The 11,487-nt window shown below is 53.6% G+C and overlaps 1 protein-coding gene across 1 annotated transcript; it reads right to left on the bottom strand.

Annotated features, from left to right (window-relative positions):
• Positions 1 to 4,960: 4,960 nt before the first annotated feature.
• Positions 4,961 to 9,397, bottom strand: IFI30 (IFI30 lysosomal thiol reductase). The gene is made up of 7 exons (XM_017967662.4): positions 9,236 to 9,397; positions 7,469 to 7,663; positions 7,306 to 7,380; positions 6,996 to 7,088; positions 5,785 to 5,937; positions 5,307 to 5,360; positions 4,961 to 5,222 (listed from the first exon to the last, which is right to left on the bottom strand). Exons 1-7 carry the CDS (start codon positions 9,365 to 9,367, stop codon positions 5,160 to 5,162), a joined length of 765 nt encoding a protein of 254 aa, XP_017823151.1. The 5' UTR covers positions 9,368 to 9,397; the 3' UTR covers positions 4,961 to 5,159.
• Positions 9,398 to 11,487: the final 2,090 nt, after the last annotated feature.

The following is an 11,487-nucleotide window of genomic DNA, read 5'->3' as shown; positions in this document are numbered from 1 at the left end:
GTGGGGAGGATCACTTGAGCCCTGGAGTCAGAGGTTGCAGTGAGCTGTGATGTCACCGCACTGCACTCCAGTCTGGGTGACAAAGTGAGACCCTGTCTAAAAAAAAAAGAAAGATGACTTGCTTCATGGATGTCAAGTCTGACAATAAATTAATTTTAAAAAGTAAAGCAGAGACCCGTCAGTGGTTTTTTTCTGGCTTGCTTGGATGGTTATTTCTCAGACACGGTGTTATTTTGTCAGCCAGGCTGACGTGCAGTGGCACGATCTCAGCTCACTGCAGCCTCTGCCTCCCAGGTTCAAGCGATTCTCGTGCTTCAGCCTCCCGAATACCTGGGATTACAGGCATGAGCCACCACGCCCTGCTATTTTTGTTTTTAGAGGTGAGGGTTCACCATGTTGGCCAGGCTGGTGATCCGCCTCCTAGCCTCAAGTGATCCGCCCCCCTTGGCCTCCGAAAGTGCTGGGATTACAGGCGTGAGCCACTGCACCTGGCCTTTTTTTTTTTTTTTTTTTTTGAGGTGGAATTTTGCTTGTCACCCAGGCTGGAGTGCAGTGGTGCAATCTAAGCTCACCGCAACCTCCACCTCCTGGGTTAAAGCAATTCTCCCGCCTCGGCCTCCAGAGTAGCTGGGATTACAGGCGTGCGCCACCGTGCCCAATTAATTGTTTTTGTATTTTTAGTAGAGACGGGGTTTCACTATGTTGGCTTGACCTCGTGATCCGCCCACCTCTGCCTCCCAATGTTCTGAGATTACAGGGGTGAGCCACCGCGCCTGGCTTGTGAATTTTTATAGTGTGACTCAAGATACATGAGGCTGGGCTCAGCACTATAATCCCAGCACTACAGGAGCCCAAGGCAGGAGGGTGGCTTGAGGTCAGGGGTTTGAGACCAGCCCAGGCAACATGGCAAAATCCTGTCTCTGTAAAAATTAACAAACAATGCTGATTCAGAGCATCTAAAAAGAAAAAAATAAAAATGAACAAACATTGAGAGTGATGATGAGCACCTGTAGTCCCAGCTACTTGAGAGGCTGAGGCAGGAGGACTGCTTGAGCCCAGGAAGTTGTGGCTACAGTTAGCTGTGATCGTGCCACTGCACTCCAGCCTGGGTGACAGAGCCATGTCCTGTCGAGTAAGGAAGAGCTGGTGTCGTGTCTCACACCTATAATCCGAGCACGTTGGGAGGCCAAGGCTGGCAGATCGCTTGATTCCAGGACTTTGAGACCAGCTTAGGCAACATGGCGAAACCCCGTCTTCACTACCAGTTCAGAAATTAGCCAGGTGTGGTGGCGTATGCCTGTAGTGCCAGCTACTCTAGCTGAACCCGGAAGGCGGAGGCTGCAGTGAGCTGAGATCGCACCACTGCACTCCAGCATGGGTGACAGAACGAGACTCTGTCTCAAAAACAGAAAGAAAAAAAAAGGAAGGAAGGAAAGCGAGGTTAAGGGGGACAGAGAGAGAGGAAGAGACGAAGAAAGAAGAAATGCTCATTCAACGTGTGATTGCTCATACCATTCAGGGACCTAACTTAGGTTCCCAACTCCTACCTAAGCCACCACCTTTTAAAATGAGACACACGTGTGTAACCAAGCTAACCTATTATCAGGACAAAGATGTTGATCCAACAATATGGCATAGTGTGCCTACATTTCTTTTCTTTTCTTTCTTTCTTTTTTTTTTTTTTTTGAGACCCAGTCTTGCTCTGTCGCCCAGGCTGGAGTGCAGTGGCGTGATCTCAGCTCACTGCAACCTCCACCTCCCGGGTTCAAGCCATTCTCTTGCCTCAGCCTCTCGAGTAGCTGGGACTAGCGGTGCATGCTACCACGTCTGGCTAATTTTTTGTACTTTTAGTAGAGACAGGGTTTCACTGTGTTAGCCAGGATAGTCTCGTTCCCCTGACCTCGAGATCTGCCCGCCTTGGCCTCCCAAAGTGCTGGGATTATGGGTATGAGCCACCACACCTAGCCTCACTTTTGCATTTTTAGTAGAGATGGGGTTTCGCCACGTTGGCCAGGCTGGTCTTGAACTCTGGACCTCAAGTGATCCTCCCCACCTGAGCCTCCCAAAGTGCCGTGATTACAGACGTGAGCTGCTGCACCCGGCCACGTTATTCTTTTTCACTTTCCCTGTTCTACTCTTTGGAATCAAGTCACTAAATCCAGTTCACTATGAAGGTGGTTGTAGGGCCGGGCGCAGTGGATCATCTCTGCAATCGCAGCACTTCGGGATCCTCAAGAATGATCGCTTGAGCCCAGGAGTTTGAGACCAGCCTGGGGAAAACAACCAGACACCATCTCAAAATAAAGAGAAAGAAACAGGGCCGGGCGCGGTGGCTCATGCCTGTAATCCCAGCACTTTGGGAGGCCGAGGCGGGCAGATCACAAGGTCAAGAGATCGAGACCATCCTGGTCAACATGGTGAAACCCCGTCTCTACTAAAAGTACAAAAAATTAGCTGGGCACAGTGGTGCGTGCCTGTAGTCCCAGCTACTCGGGAGGCTGAGGCAGGAGAATTGCCTGAACCCAGGAGGCGGAGGTTGCTGTGAGCCGAGATCGTGCCATTGCACTCCAGCCTGGGTAACAAGAGTGAAACTCTGCCTGAAAAAAAAAAATAAAATAAAATAAAGAGAAACAAACAAAGGCATTTGTAGGGGTGGAATTAAGCCTCACCTCCTTGAAGGAAGTTATAACATCTGTGAGACGGCCAGTCTGTCAGTAAGAAAGAGACAGCGCTCAACATGCTTTTTCCCTTCTTTTTCATTTAAGAGGCATTAAGAGTCGTGGCCGAGCGCGGTGGCTCACGCCTGTAATCCCAGCACTTTGGGAGGCAGAGGTGGGCGGATCATGAGGTCAAGACAACATAGTGAAACCCCGTCTCTACTAAAAATACAAAAATTAGCTGGCGCGGTGGCACGTGCCTGTAATCCCAGCTACTCGGGAGGCTGAGGCAGGAGAATTGCTTGAACCCAGGAGGTGAGATGCTGAGATTGCGCCACTGCACTCCAGCCTGGCTGGCGCTTGGCAACAGAACAAGACTCTGTCTCAAAAAACCCAAAAAACCAATGAGTTACATCTGACTTTCAGGTTCGTACAGGCTGATTCTGGCCAATCCAAATCCTCAGGATATTTTTAGGGGCCACGTGAGGCGGCTCATGCCTATAATCCTAGCACTCTGGGAGGCCAAGGCGGCCAGATCATTTGAGGTCAGGAGTTGGAGATCAGCCTGGCCAACATAGAGAAACCCAGTTGCTACTAAAAATACAACAATTAGCTGGCTGTGGTGGCTCACACCTGTAATCCCAGCTACTCAGGAAGCTGAGGCAGGAGAATCGCTTGAACCCAGGCAGAGGAGGTCGCAGCGAACCGGGATTGCACCACTGCACTCCTGCCTGGGCCACAGAGCGAGACTCTATCTCAAAAAAAGAAGAATTAAATCAAGTCTTTTTGTGTTTGTTTAGTTTTGAGACAGGGTCTTGCTCTGTCTCCCAGGCTGGAGTGCAGTGGTGCGATCATAGCTCACTGCAGCCTTGACCTCCTGGGGCCAAGCGATCCTCCCACCTCAACCTCCTGAGTAGCTGGGAGGACAGGCACACCCCACCACACCTGGCTAATTTTTAAATTTTTTGTAATCATGCTGATTTTGAATTCTTGGCCTCAAGCAATCTTCACACCTTGGCTTCCCAAAGTACTGGGATTATCCGTGTAGTCATCATGCCTGGACATAAAATCTTTTAACTGGGTGCGGTGGCTCACGCCTGTAATCCCAGCACTTTGGGAGGCCAAGGCGGGCAGATCACGAGGTTAAGAGATCAAGACCAGCCTGAAACCCTGTCTCTATTAAAAATACAAAAATTAGTCAGGCGTGGTGGTGGGTGCCTGCAATTCCAGCTACTTAGGAAGCTGAGGCAGGAGAATTGCTTGAATCTGGGAGGCTGAGGTTGCAGTGAGCTGAGATTGTGTCACTGCACTCCAACCTGGGTGACACAGTAAGACTCCATTTCAACAACAACAAAAAACTAAACTAAAAAAAAAAATCTTTTAACATGTGTTCATTTTACATTAGTATGAGAATCATAGTATTTCCTTCCCTTGAAAACTAGCCTATAAGGCCTGGCACGATGGCTCATGCCTGAAATCCCAGCACTTTGGGAGGCCGAGACAGGTAGATCACTTGAGGTCAGAAATTTGAGACCAGCCTGGCCAACATGGTCAAATCCTGTCTCTACTAAAAATATAAAAATTAGCCAGGTGTAGTGGTACGCGCCTGTAATCCCAGCTAGTTGGGAGGCTGAGGCAGGAGAATTCCTTGAACCCGGGAGGCAGAGGTTGCAGGTAGCGGAGATTGAGCCACTGCACTCCAGCCTGGGTGACAGAGCCAGAATCCATCTCAAAAAAAGAAAAGATATATTGTATAATATACCTTCCTGTTTTGGGGTGTTTATGACTGGCATTCTAGCTCCAGATTTTGCTGCGGCTAGAGTCTTGTACATTCTTTTGTTTCCCTTTCCTGGAACACCCTGACGTCCCCACTAGGGAACAAATTCTTGGCAACTCCCCAGACAGTGTTCCTGCCCCATCCTCTGTCCTTGTCCGGCCCCAGTTCCCATAGTCGGTCTCAATCCATATTACCCAGTATGGGTTCAGCACAATGAGGGTGGCTAGGGATGTCTGTGCAATTAATGAACTCATTTTCTGCCTGACGAACTCCTATTTACCCTTCAAAACCCCAGCCCTGATGCCCTTCTCCCCTATGCAAAGACTTCTCTCCCTCTGGGATCCTCTAGCCCCAGCCCATCCCTTTTGGTCCATCCCTGACCCCAAGAGACTCAGCATGTTTCTCTGGGTCTGCATCCCCTGGACAGAGGCTCCCTGGGCTAAGGTGTGTCAAGGCTCCAGCACTGCACAGGCCTGGGGAAGGGAGAATGGCTGACTTATCAAATCAATTACAGCATCCAGAAGGGTTTATTAAACTAGTTTTACTTTAGCACCGTTCTTAGTGGAGCAAGATTCTTGATCATGGGGTGGAATTTTGTGTCTGGGCTTCATACATAGAAATGTTCCCATTTGTGACCAGCAGATGCCAAGGGTCCGGATTGGAAAAAACGGCAGGGAGCTGGGTTCCCACTTGCCTTCCCTCGGCTCTCTGCAGGGCACCGGCCATCACTTGAAGCAGACGCTCCTGAGGGAGCTGGTTGAGGGAGGGCAGGTATCTGGCTTCTTGCCCTGGAGGGGAAGGCCACTAGTTGGAGTCCTGGAAGGAGACCCCACCCCCACCACCTGAGCCCCACTGCTCCCTGCCCAGCTTACCTGGTACAACTGGCAGACAAGGGCCAGGAGCTGGCTCATATCTTGCAAGGGTTTCTGCATAAAGCAAGACAGGGGGTCGCTTAGTCCCAGCAGCTGCCTCAACCTATGTACCCTGGTTCCAGCCCAGAAAGGGCTACATGTGGTCCCAAGTCTGGCCCCCACCTCCCACCTCCCAAATCAGTTGGGCACATCTGTCCCAACGAGGGTGGCTAGGAATGTTTAATACATTGAATTAATACACACTTTCTTTTTTGTTTCTTGCCTTTTGTTGTTTAATACACACATTTTTTTGCCTGATGTTTAGTACACACATTTTTTTTGCTTCCTACTCACCCTTCAAAACCCCAGCCCCAGTGCCCCTTTTTCCTATGCAAAGCCATCACTCCCACTCTGGGCTCCTTTATCCCTGGTCCCTCTGGGTCCACCTCTGATTCCATGGGACTAGGGGTGTCAAGCTGAGGGCTAAGAAGATCCTTACCCCATTGACGGTGACCCAGGGCACATACTCATGGGGTGGCTGGAGAGCGTCTGTCCGCTGGGCGTTGGCGTGCATGAGCTGCATGCCGCGGTCCCCCATTGCACACTTCATGACAGTGTCTGGCGATAGGTCTGGGGCATAGAGCTGCAGGCACTGGGCGGGGTGGAGGAGTAGGGGCTTGCCTCAGCTTCCTCCCCGTTATCTCCTCAACGGTCCCCCACCAGCCCTAAGCCAAGCCTGTTTCATCACTGAGAAGAGGGTCACAGCCACACAATACCACAAACATCAAGCGCTCAATACATGCTTTAGTGGAGGCCTGGGAGCAGGGCTGGGGCTGCTCCTAGCCCGCTTGTTTCATTCCTAAGACCAGATCCACTGCCTCTGACCCCCAACGGCATCTCAGTTTCCTCAGGGCCTCCGCACATGCTGATCCCTCTGCCAGAAACACCTTTCCTCCTTCTTCCCCAGTGTCGCCCTCTCCTCCTTGCCACTCTTCCAGCCCCAATCTAACCCTGCAGTACTAGGGTGTGGCTGGGTGGGGCCTCTTGGGTGGCTGGGATGTTTGGTGAATGAACACTGATTAGAGCTGATGAGCCACTCCTCTGGGAGTCATTCTTCACAATCCCCTGGGGAAGTAGGTGGAGCCTGTCCTATCATCTCCACATCCCATCATCTGTACATTCCTGCTCATCCTTCCATGCCCAGCGCAGAGATGCCTCCTCCAGTAAGTCCTCCATGATCACTCATGCTCCTCTGATTCAAAGACAGAGGCTTCAAGAGGGGAGGCTGGGACCAGGCGCGGTAGCTCACACCTATGATCCCAGCCCTTTGGGAGGCCAGGGCAGGTGGATCACTTGAGGTCAGGAGTTTGAGACCAGCCTGGCCAGCATGGTGAACCCTGCCTCTACTAAAAACACAAAAATTGCCCAGGCATGGTGGCGGTTTGCACTCCTCTTCCCACCTACTAGGGAGGCTGAGGCAAGAGGATCACTTAAACCCAGGAGACAGAGGTTGCAGTGAGCCGAGATTGCGCCACTGCACTCCAGGCTGCAGAGCAAAATCCTGTCTCAAAAAAAATAAAAAAAGAAAGGAAGGTTGTTCTCCTGGCTGCACAGAGAGCAATGGTCAGGGCTAGGACTTGAGTCTGGGTCTGACTGGGTGCAGGGAAGCTACCACCTGTCCCTCTCCTCGGAGTGAGGGGCATCACTCACTAGTGGCAGACTTTCCTCCATGTTGTCAAACTCTTCCATGCAGACGATAGTCAGGAAGGCTAAATCCATCTCAAGTTCATCCAGCAGGCAGGCCTGGTGTTCAAGAGGGGGCAGGAGAGGGCATGAGGTGGGCCCAGGGTATGCTGACACCCAATCATAATAATCACCAGTGCCCACCCAGGAGATAGGGAATAAAGATGTGATTACATGGGAACCCGCGAGGCAGAAGACAGAGCTGGCACCCTTGCGTTTGCCTCCTGTACATTGGGCAGTTCTCCCACCCTGGCGAGGGGCCCCTGTCACCGCTTACCTCCACCTTGTTGAATTTGCACTCCTCCTCCCCATGCTGGCACCTGAACTCCCACCGACCGCTGACATTTTGTTCCTGCAAGGCAGCAGGGTGAGAGCTGGTTGGCAGGCCGGGTCCCCTGCTCCCCTGCCCATGTGCCTCAGTTTCCCCAGTGTCCGCGCACCTGCGCATTTCCGTAGGGCACCAGTGTGACATTGAGGATCTCCATGACCATAAGCCACGTTGGGAAGAGCTCCCGGATCAGGAAAGTGCGGCAGCCTTTACACAGGGCTTCATAGTAGAGGGTCACATTGACGAGCTGTGCGGCTTCCGCAGGTATAGACTCCTTGAGCTGCTTCCGCAGGTATAGACTGCCCATCTGTGGATTAGGAAGGGGTGAGGCAGGTGTAGCCCTGGGCAATTTTCCACTTCTCTAAACCCCACTTGGTATTTTTTTTTTTTTTTTGAGACAGAGTCTCGCTCTGTTGCCCAGGCTGGAGTGCAGTGGCATGATCTCGGCTCACTGCAACCTCCACCTCCCGGGTTCAAGCGATTCTCCTGCCTCAGCCTCCCGAGTAGCTGGGACTATAGGCCACGTGCCACCCCACCGGGCTAATTTTTTTGTATTTTTAGTAGAGATGGGGTTTCACCATGTTGGCCAGGCTGGCCTCAAACTCTTGACCTCAGGTGATCCACTCGCCTTGGCCTCCCCAAGTGCTGGGATTACAGGTGTGAGCCACTAAGCCTGGCGAGCCTTTTTTTTTTTTTTTTGAGAGGGAGTCTTGCTCTGTCGCCCAAGCTGGAGTGCAGTGGTGTGATCTCAGCTCACTGTAATTTCCACCTCTTGAGTTCAAGCAACTTTCCTGCCTCAGTCTCCCAAGTAGCTGGGATTACAGATGCCCACCACCACACTCGGCTAATTTTTGTATTTTTAGTAGAGATGGGGTTTCACCATGTTGGCCAGGCTGGCCTCAAACTCTTGACCTCAGGCGATCCACCCACTTCACCCTCCCAAAGTGCTGGGATTACACATGAGCCACCGCACCGAGGCCATGCTCCTTTCTTGCCACTTTACCCAAAAACCTTGGCCTTTTTTTTTTTGAGACGGAATTTTGCTCTTCTTACCCAGGCTGGAGTGCAATGGCGCGATCTCGGCTCACCGCAACCTCTGCCTCCTGGGTTCAAGCAATTCTCCTGCCTCAGCCTCCTGAGTAGCTGGGATTACAGGCATGCGCCACCATGCCCAGCTAATTTTTTGTATTTTTAGTAGAGACGGGATTTCACCTTGTTGACCAGGATGGTCTCGATCTCTTGACCTCGTGATCCACCCGCCTCGGCGTCCCAAAGTGCTGGGATTACACATGAGCCACCGCGCCCGGCCGAAGACCTTGGCCTTGAGCAGAGCCAGGGACCCATGTGAACCCTTTCCAAGTCCCACCGAATAGAGACGGCACCTAATCTGTGCTAACTTCCGGCTTCGGCGGAGGGGTGGCGGGCGGCCCAGGTCGCGGGAGCCGTGAGCAAGTCCCTCAGCCTCCAGGGAATCTGCCTAATAGGCCCCGGCGACACACGAGCCCTGCCCCGGCTGGAATGCGCGCACCAGGGGTAGCAGCAAGAACGCACGCCGGGGGCCTCGACCAGTCGCTGAACTCATCTGGCTGTGCCCTGGGCCCCCAAAAGACACCCCAGCTCCTGCCCCAAAAGTACACAGTAGGCGCTCAATGAAATCCTGAGCGGGACAAGGCGGGTGGGGGCAGCTGCGCGTCTCAGCTGCGGGATGAGAAAGCGAAACGGCACGGAGAGAGTGGCCGCAGTGCCGGGGGACTGAACGCGGTTTTTCCCCCGGCAGGGACAGCCTCCCCTCGGGGCCCTGGTCTTGGCCCTTGAAGTCTGGGGAGAAAGGAGGAGCCGCCTGTCCCCTCCAGCCGGCCCGCCCTGTCGCCGTCCCTACCTTTTGGTTGACTGGTGGTCCATTCCCAAAGACGTCTAACGCTTGCAGAGGGGACGCCTGCACCGCCGCCGTGGGGACGTCCAGCAGCAGCAGCAGCGGCGGCAGGAACAGCAGGAGCGGCGGCAGGGCCATCACGGCGAGGGCGAAGGTGTGGCAGCGGGAGCAGCTGCCTGGGTAATGAGCGCCTTTAAGCAGGCGGCGGCCCCGCCCCTAGCCCGACCCCACCTCCCGGTGCCCCTCCCCTCGGGTCCCTGGCCAGCGTCTCTCCCTCCTCCACGCCTCCCTCTAGGTATCTCACCCCCACCCCTGCCAGGTGCTGGGTCCCCAGTCACGAGGCCATTGGGCCCCTTGGCAGTCAGCCCGGCCCAGTCATGTGAGCCCTGAGGAAGAGTACATTTAGGGGACCTGAGGTGAAGCCTTCCAGACAGACACAGGCCGAGAGAAATGAGGGTGTCTCTGCTCCTCACACCCCTAGACCTTCTGGGGGCGGCTAGGGGACTTGAGGCCCAGGGCCCACTCTCAGAGGAGCCTGTGCTCTAACAGGGGTGGCGTCTGATGGAGGCCGGGGATGGGATGGAGGCTGGGCTGTTGGCGGAGTAGCTGAATGCTCACTCCCCTGTCTGAGTGTGGGCAAGGCCTGTGTGGCCAGGTCCCCTCCCTCCAGCCTGGCCCCTGACCTCCCTCACGCCCACCCCCACCCCCCTGGCCCCTTCCCCCTCGAAATTCCCAAACCCAATGCTCCAGACTCCCCCACTACAGTCTCGTGGGACTGACTCAAGCTTGGCCACAGCTGTGCCAGAAAAGCAGAAGCCGACACAAGAAGTGGCACATCACTTCTCTAGCGCCCCCACCCCCGCAAGCCCTACTTCTGGCTTGGGGTGAAGAGAACTGGCCTTCCTTCTTTTCACGGTCCAAGGCTTGTGGGCGGTGGGGGGCAACCTGGCCTTCAAGGGGCGCCCATGCAGGAGAGCGGCAGCCTGTGCTGTTTGGAGTAGGAGTCCGCATGGCTTTGGATTTGAATGATGGAGCCTCAGCTTTCCCTTCTGTGTAATGGGGAGAAGGATAAGGTTTGGGGGACAGAATCACCATGGAGGGCTCACAGGCAGGTGGGGGAGAGTTGTCCCAGGCTGGGGCTTCCTGGTAGCATGATCAGGCATTGGTGCCTCCATAGAACAGTGCCCAGCAGCGAAGGCAGAGACAGTACCCCAGAAAAAAGGCCCAGATGGAGGCAGGAGTGTTGGGGGAATAATTAAGACATTCAGGCCCCGCAGGGCGTCATTCATGGCAAGACGCACCAGATCCTACAGAAGAAAATGTCCCAAACCTGGCGGGGAGATACAGGTGAGTCCCCAGCTGTGCCTCCCTCTAGTTGTGGGAAAGACCCACACACAGCAGCTGATTTGGGAGCCAGAGTTTCCCTGAAGTCCCAGTGGCTGGATGGTGCCCCCGCCCATCCCTCAGATGACCAAACCCTTGGCAAAGCCCTTTTCCTTCTCAAAGGCTCCCCAAGACTCACTGCCTCAACTTTCATGCTTACCATGTGCCAGGTGGGATTGAAGAAATAACAATAAATATAATTGCTCCAATTTTTCCAGTAGTTACTGGGCACCAGCCCTTTTGGAAGAAATCATAAATGTAACCTCACAATATATTGCTCTCTGCCAGGCACAGAGTGTGCCCACAACCCATTTTATTTTATTTATTTTGAGACAGAGTCTTGCTCTGCCACCCAGGCTGGAGTGCAGGGGCATGATCTTGGCTCACTGCAACCTCTGCCTCCTAGGTTCAAGCAATTCTTTTACCTCAGTCTCCCGAGTAGGCTGCCACCATGCTCGGTTAATTTTTTTGTATTTTTACGGGGTTTCACCATGCTGGCCAAGCTGGTCTCAAACTCCTGACCTCGTGATCCACCTGCCTCGGCCTCCCAAAGTGCTGCGATTATAGTCATGAGCCACCGCACCTGTCCCCACAACCTATTTTATCACTGAACCCTCAGAAGCAGCCAGTTGGGGCTGAGGGTGGGGGCTATGGACTCCAGTTGGTAACAAAGACACGGCTGATCAGAGAGGGAAGGCTATTTTGCCAAGGACACACAGCCAGTGGCTGAATGTTTTTAAAGGCCACACGGCCAGCTCAGCATAGCTGGGGCCATGAAGATGGCGATCTTTCTCCTGCGATCACGTACACAGTGAGAGGCACTATCTGGGCTGGAGTAATTTATGGGGCATCTCCAGACAGGACACATGGCAGGG

The sequence above is a fragment of the Callithrix jacchus genome, chromosome 22, assembly GCF_049354715.1.
Source record: "Callithrix jacchus isolate 240 chromosome 22, calJac240_pri, whole genome shotgun sequence".
Classification (NCBI taxonomy): Eukaryota; Metazoa; Chordata; class Mammalia; order Primates; family Cebidae; genus Callithrix; species Callithrix jacchus.
Note: the sequence above shows the minus strand (reverse complement) of the source record. Positions and strands in the feature narration are given on the sequence as shown.

Coding starts and splice junctions, on each gene's coding strand:
- IFI30 (XM_017967662.4), bottom strand. CDS start 9,367: ATGGCCCTGCCGCCGCTCCTGCTGTTCCTGCCGCCGCTGCTGCTGCTG. Junction 5,361..5,784: donor CCTGGGTCACCGTCAATGGG/GTAAGGATCTTC, acceptor TGCTTTATGCAG/AAACCCTTGCAAGATATGAG. Junction 5,223..5,306: donor TTGTCTGCCAGTTGTACCAG/GTAAGCTGGGCA, acceptor CTTCCCCTCCAG/GGCAAGAAGCCAGATACCTG.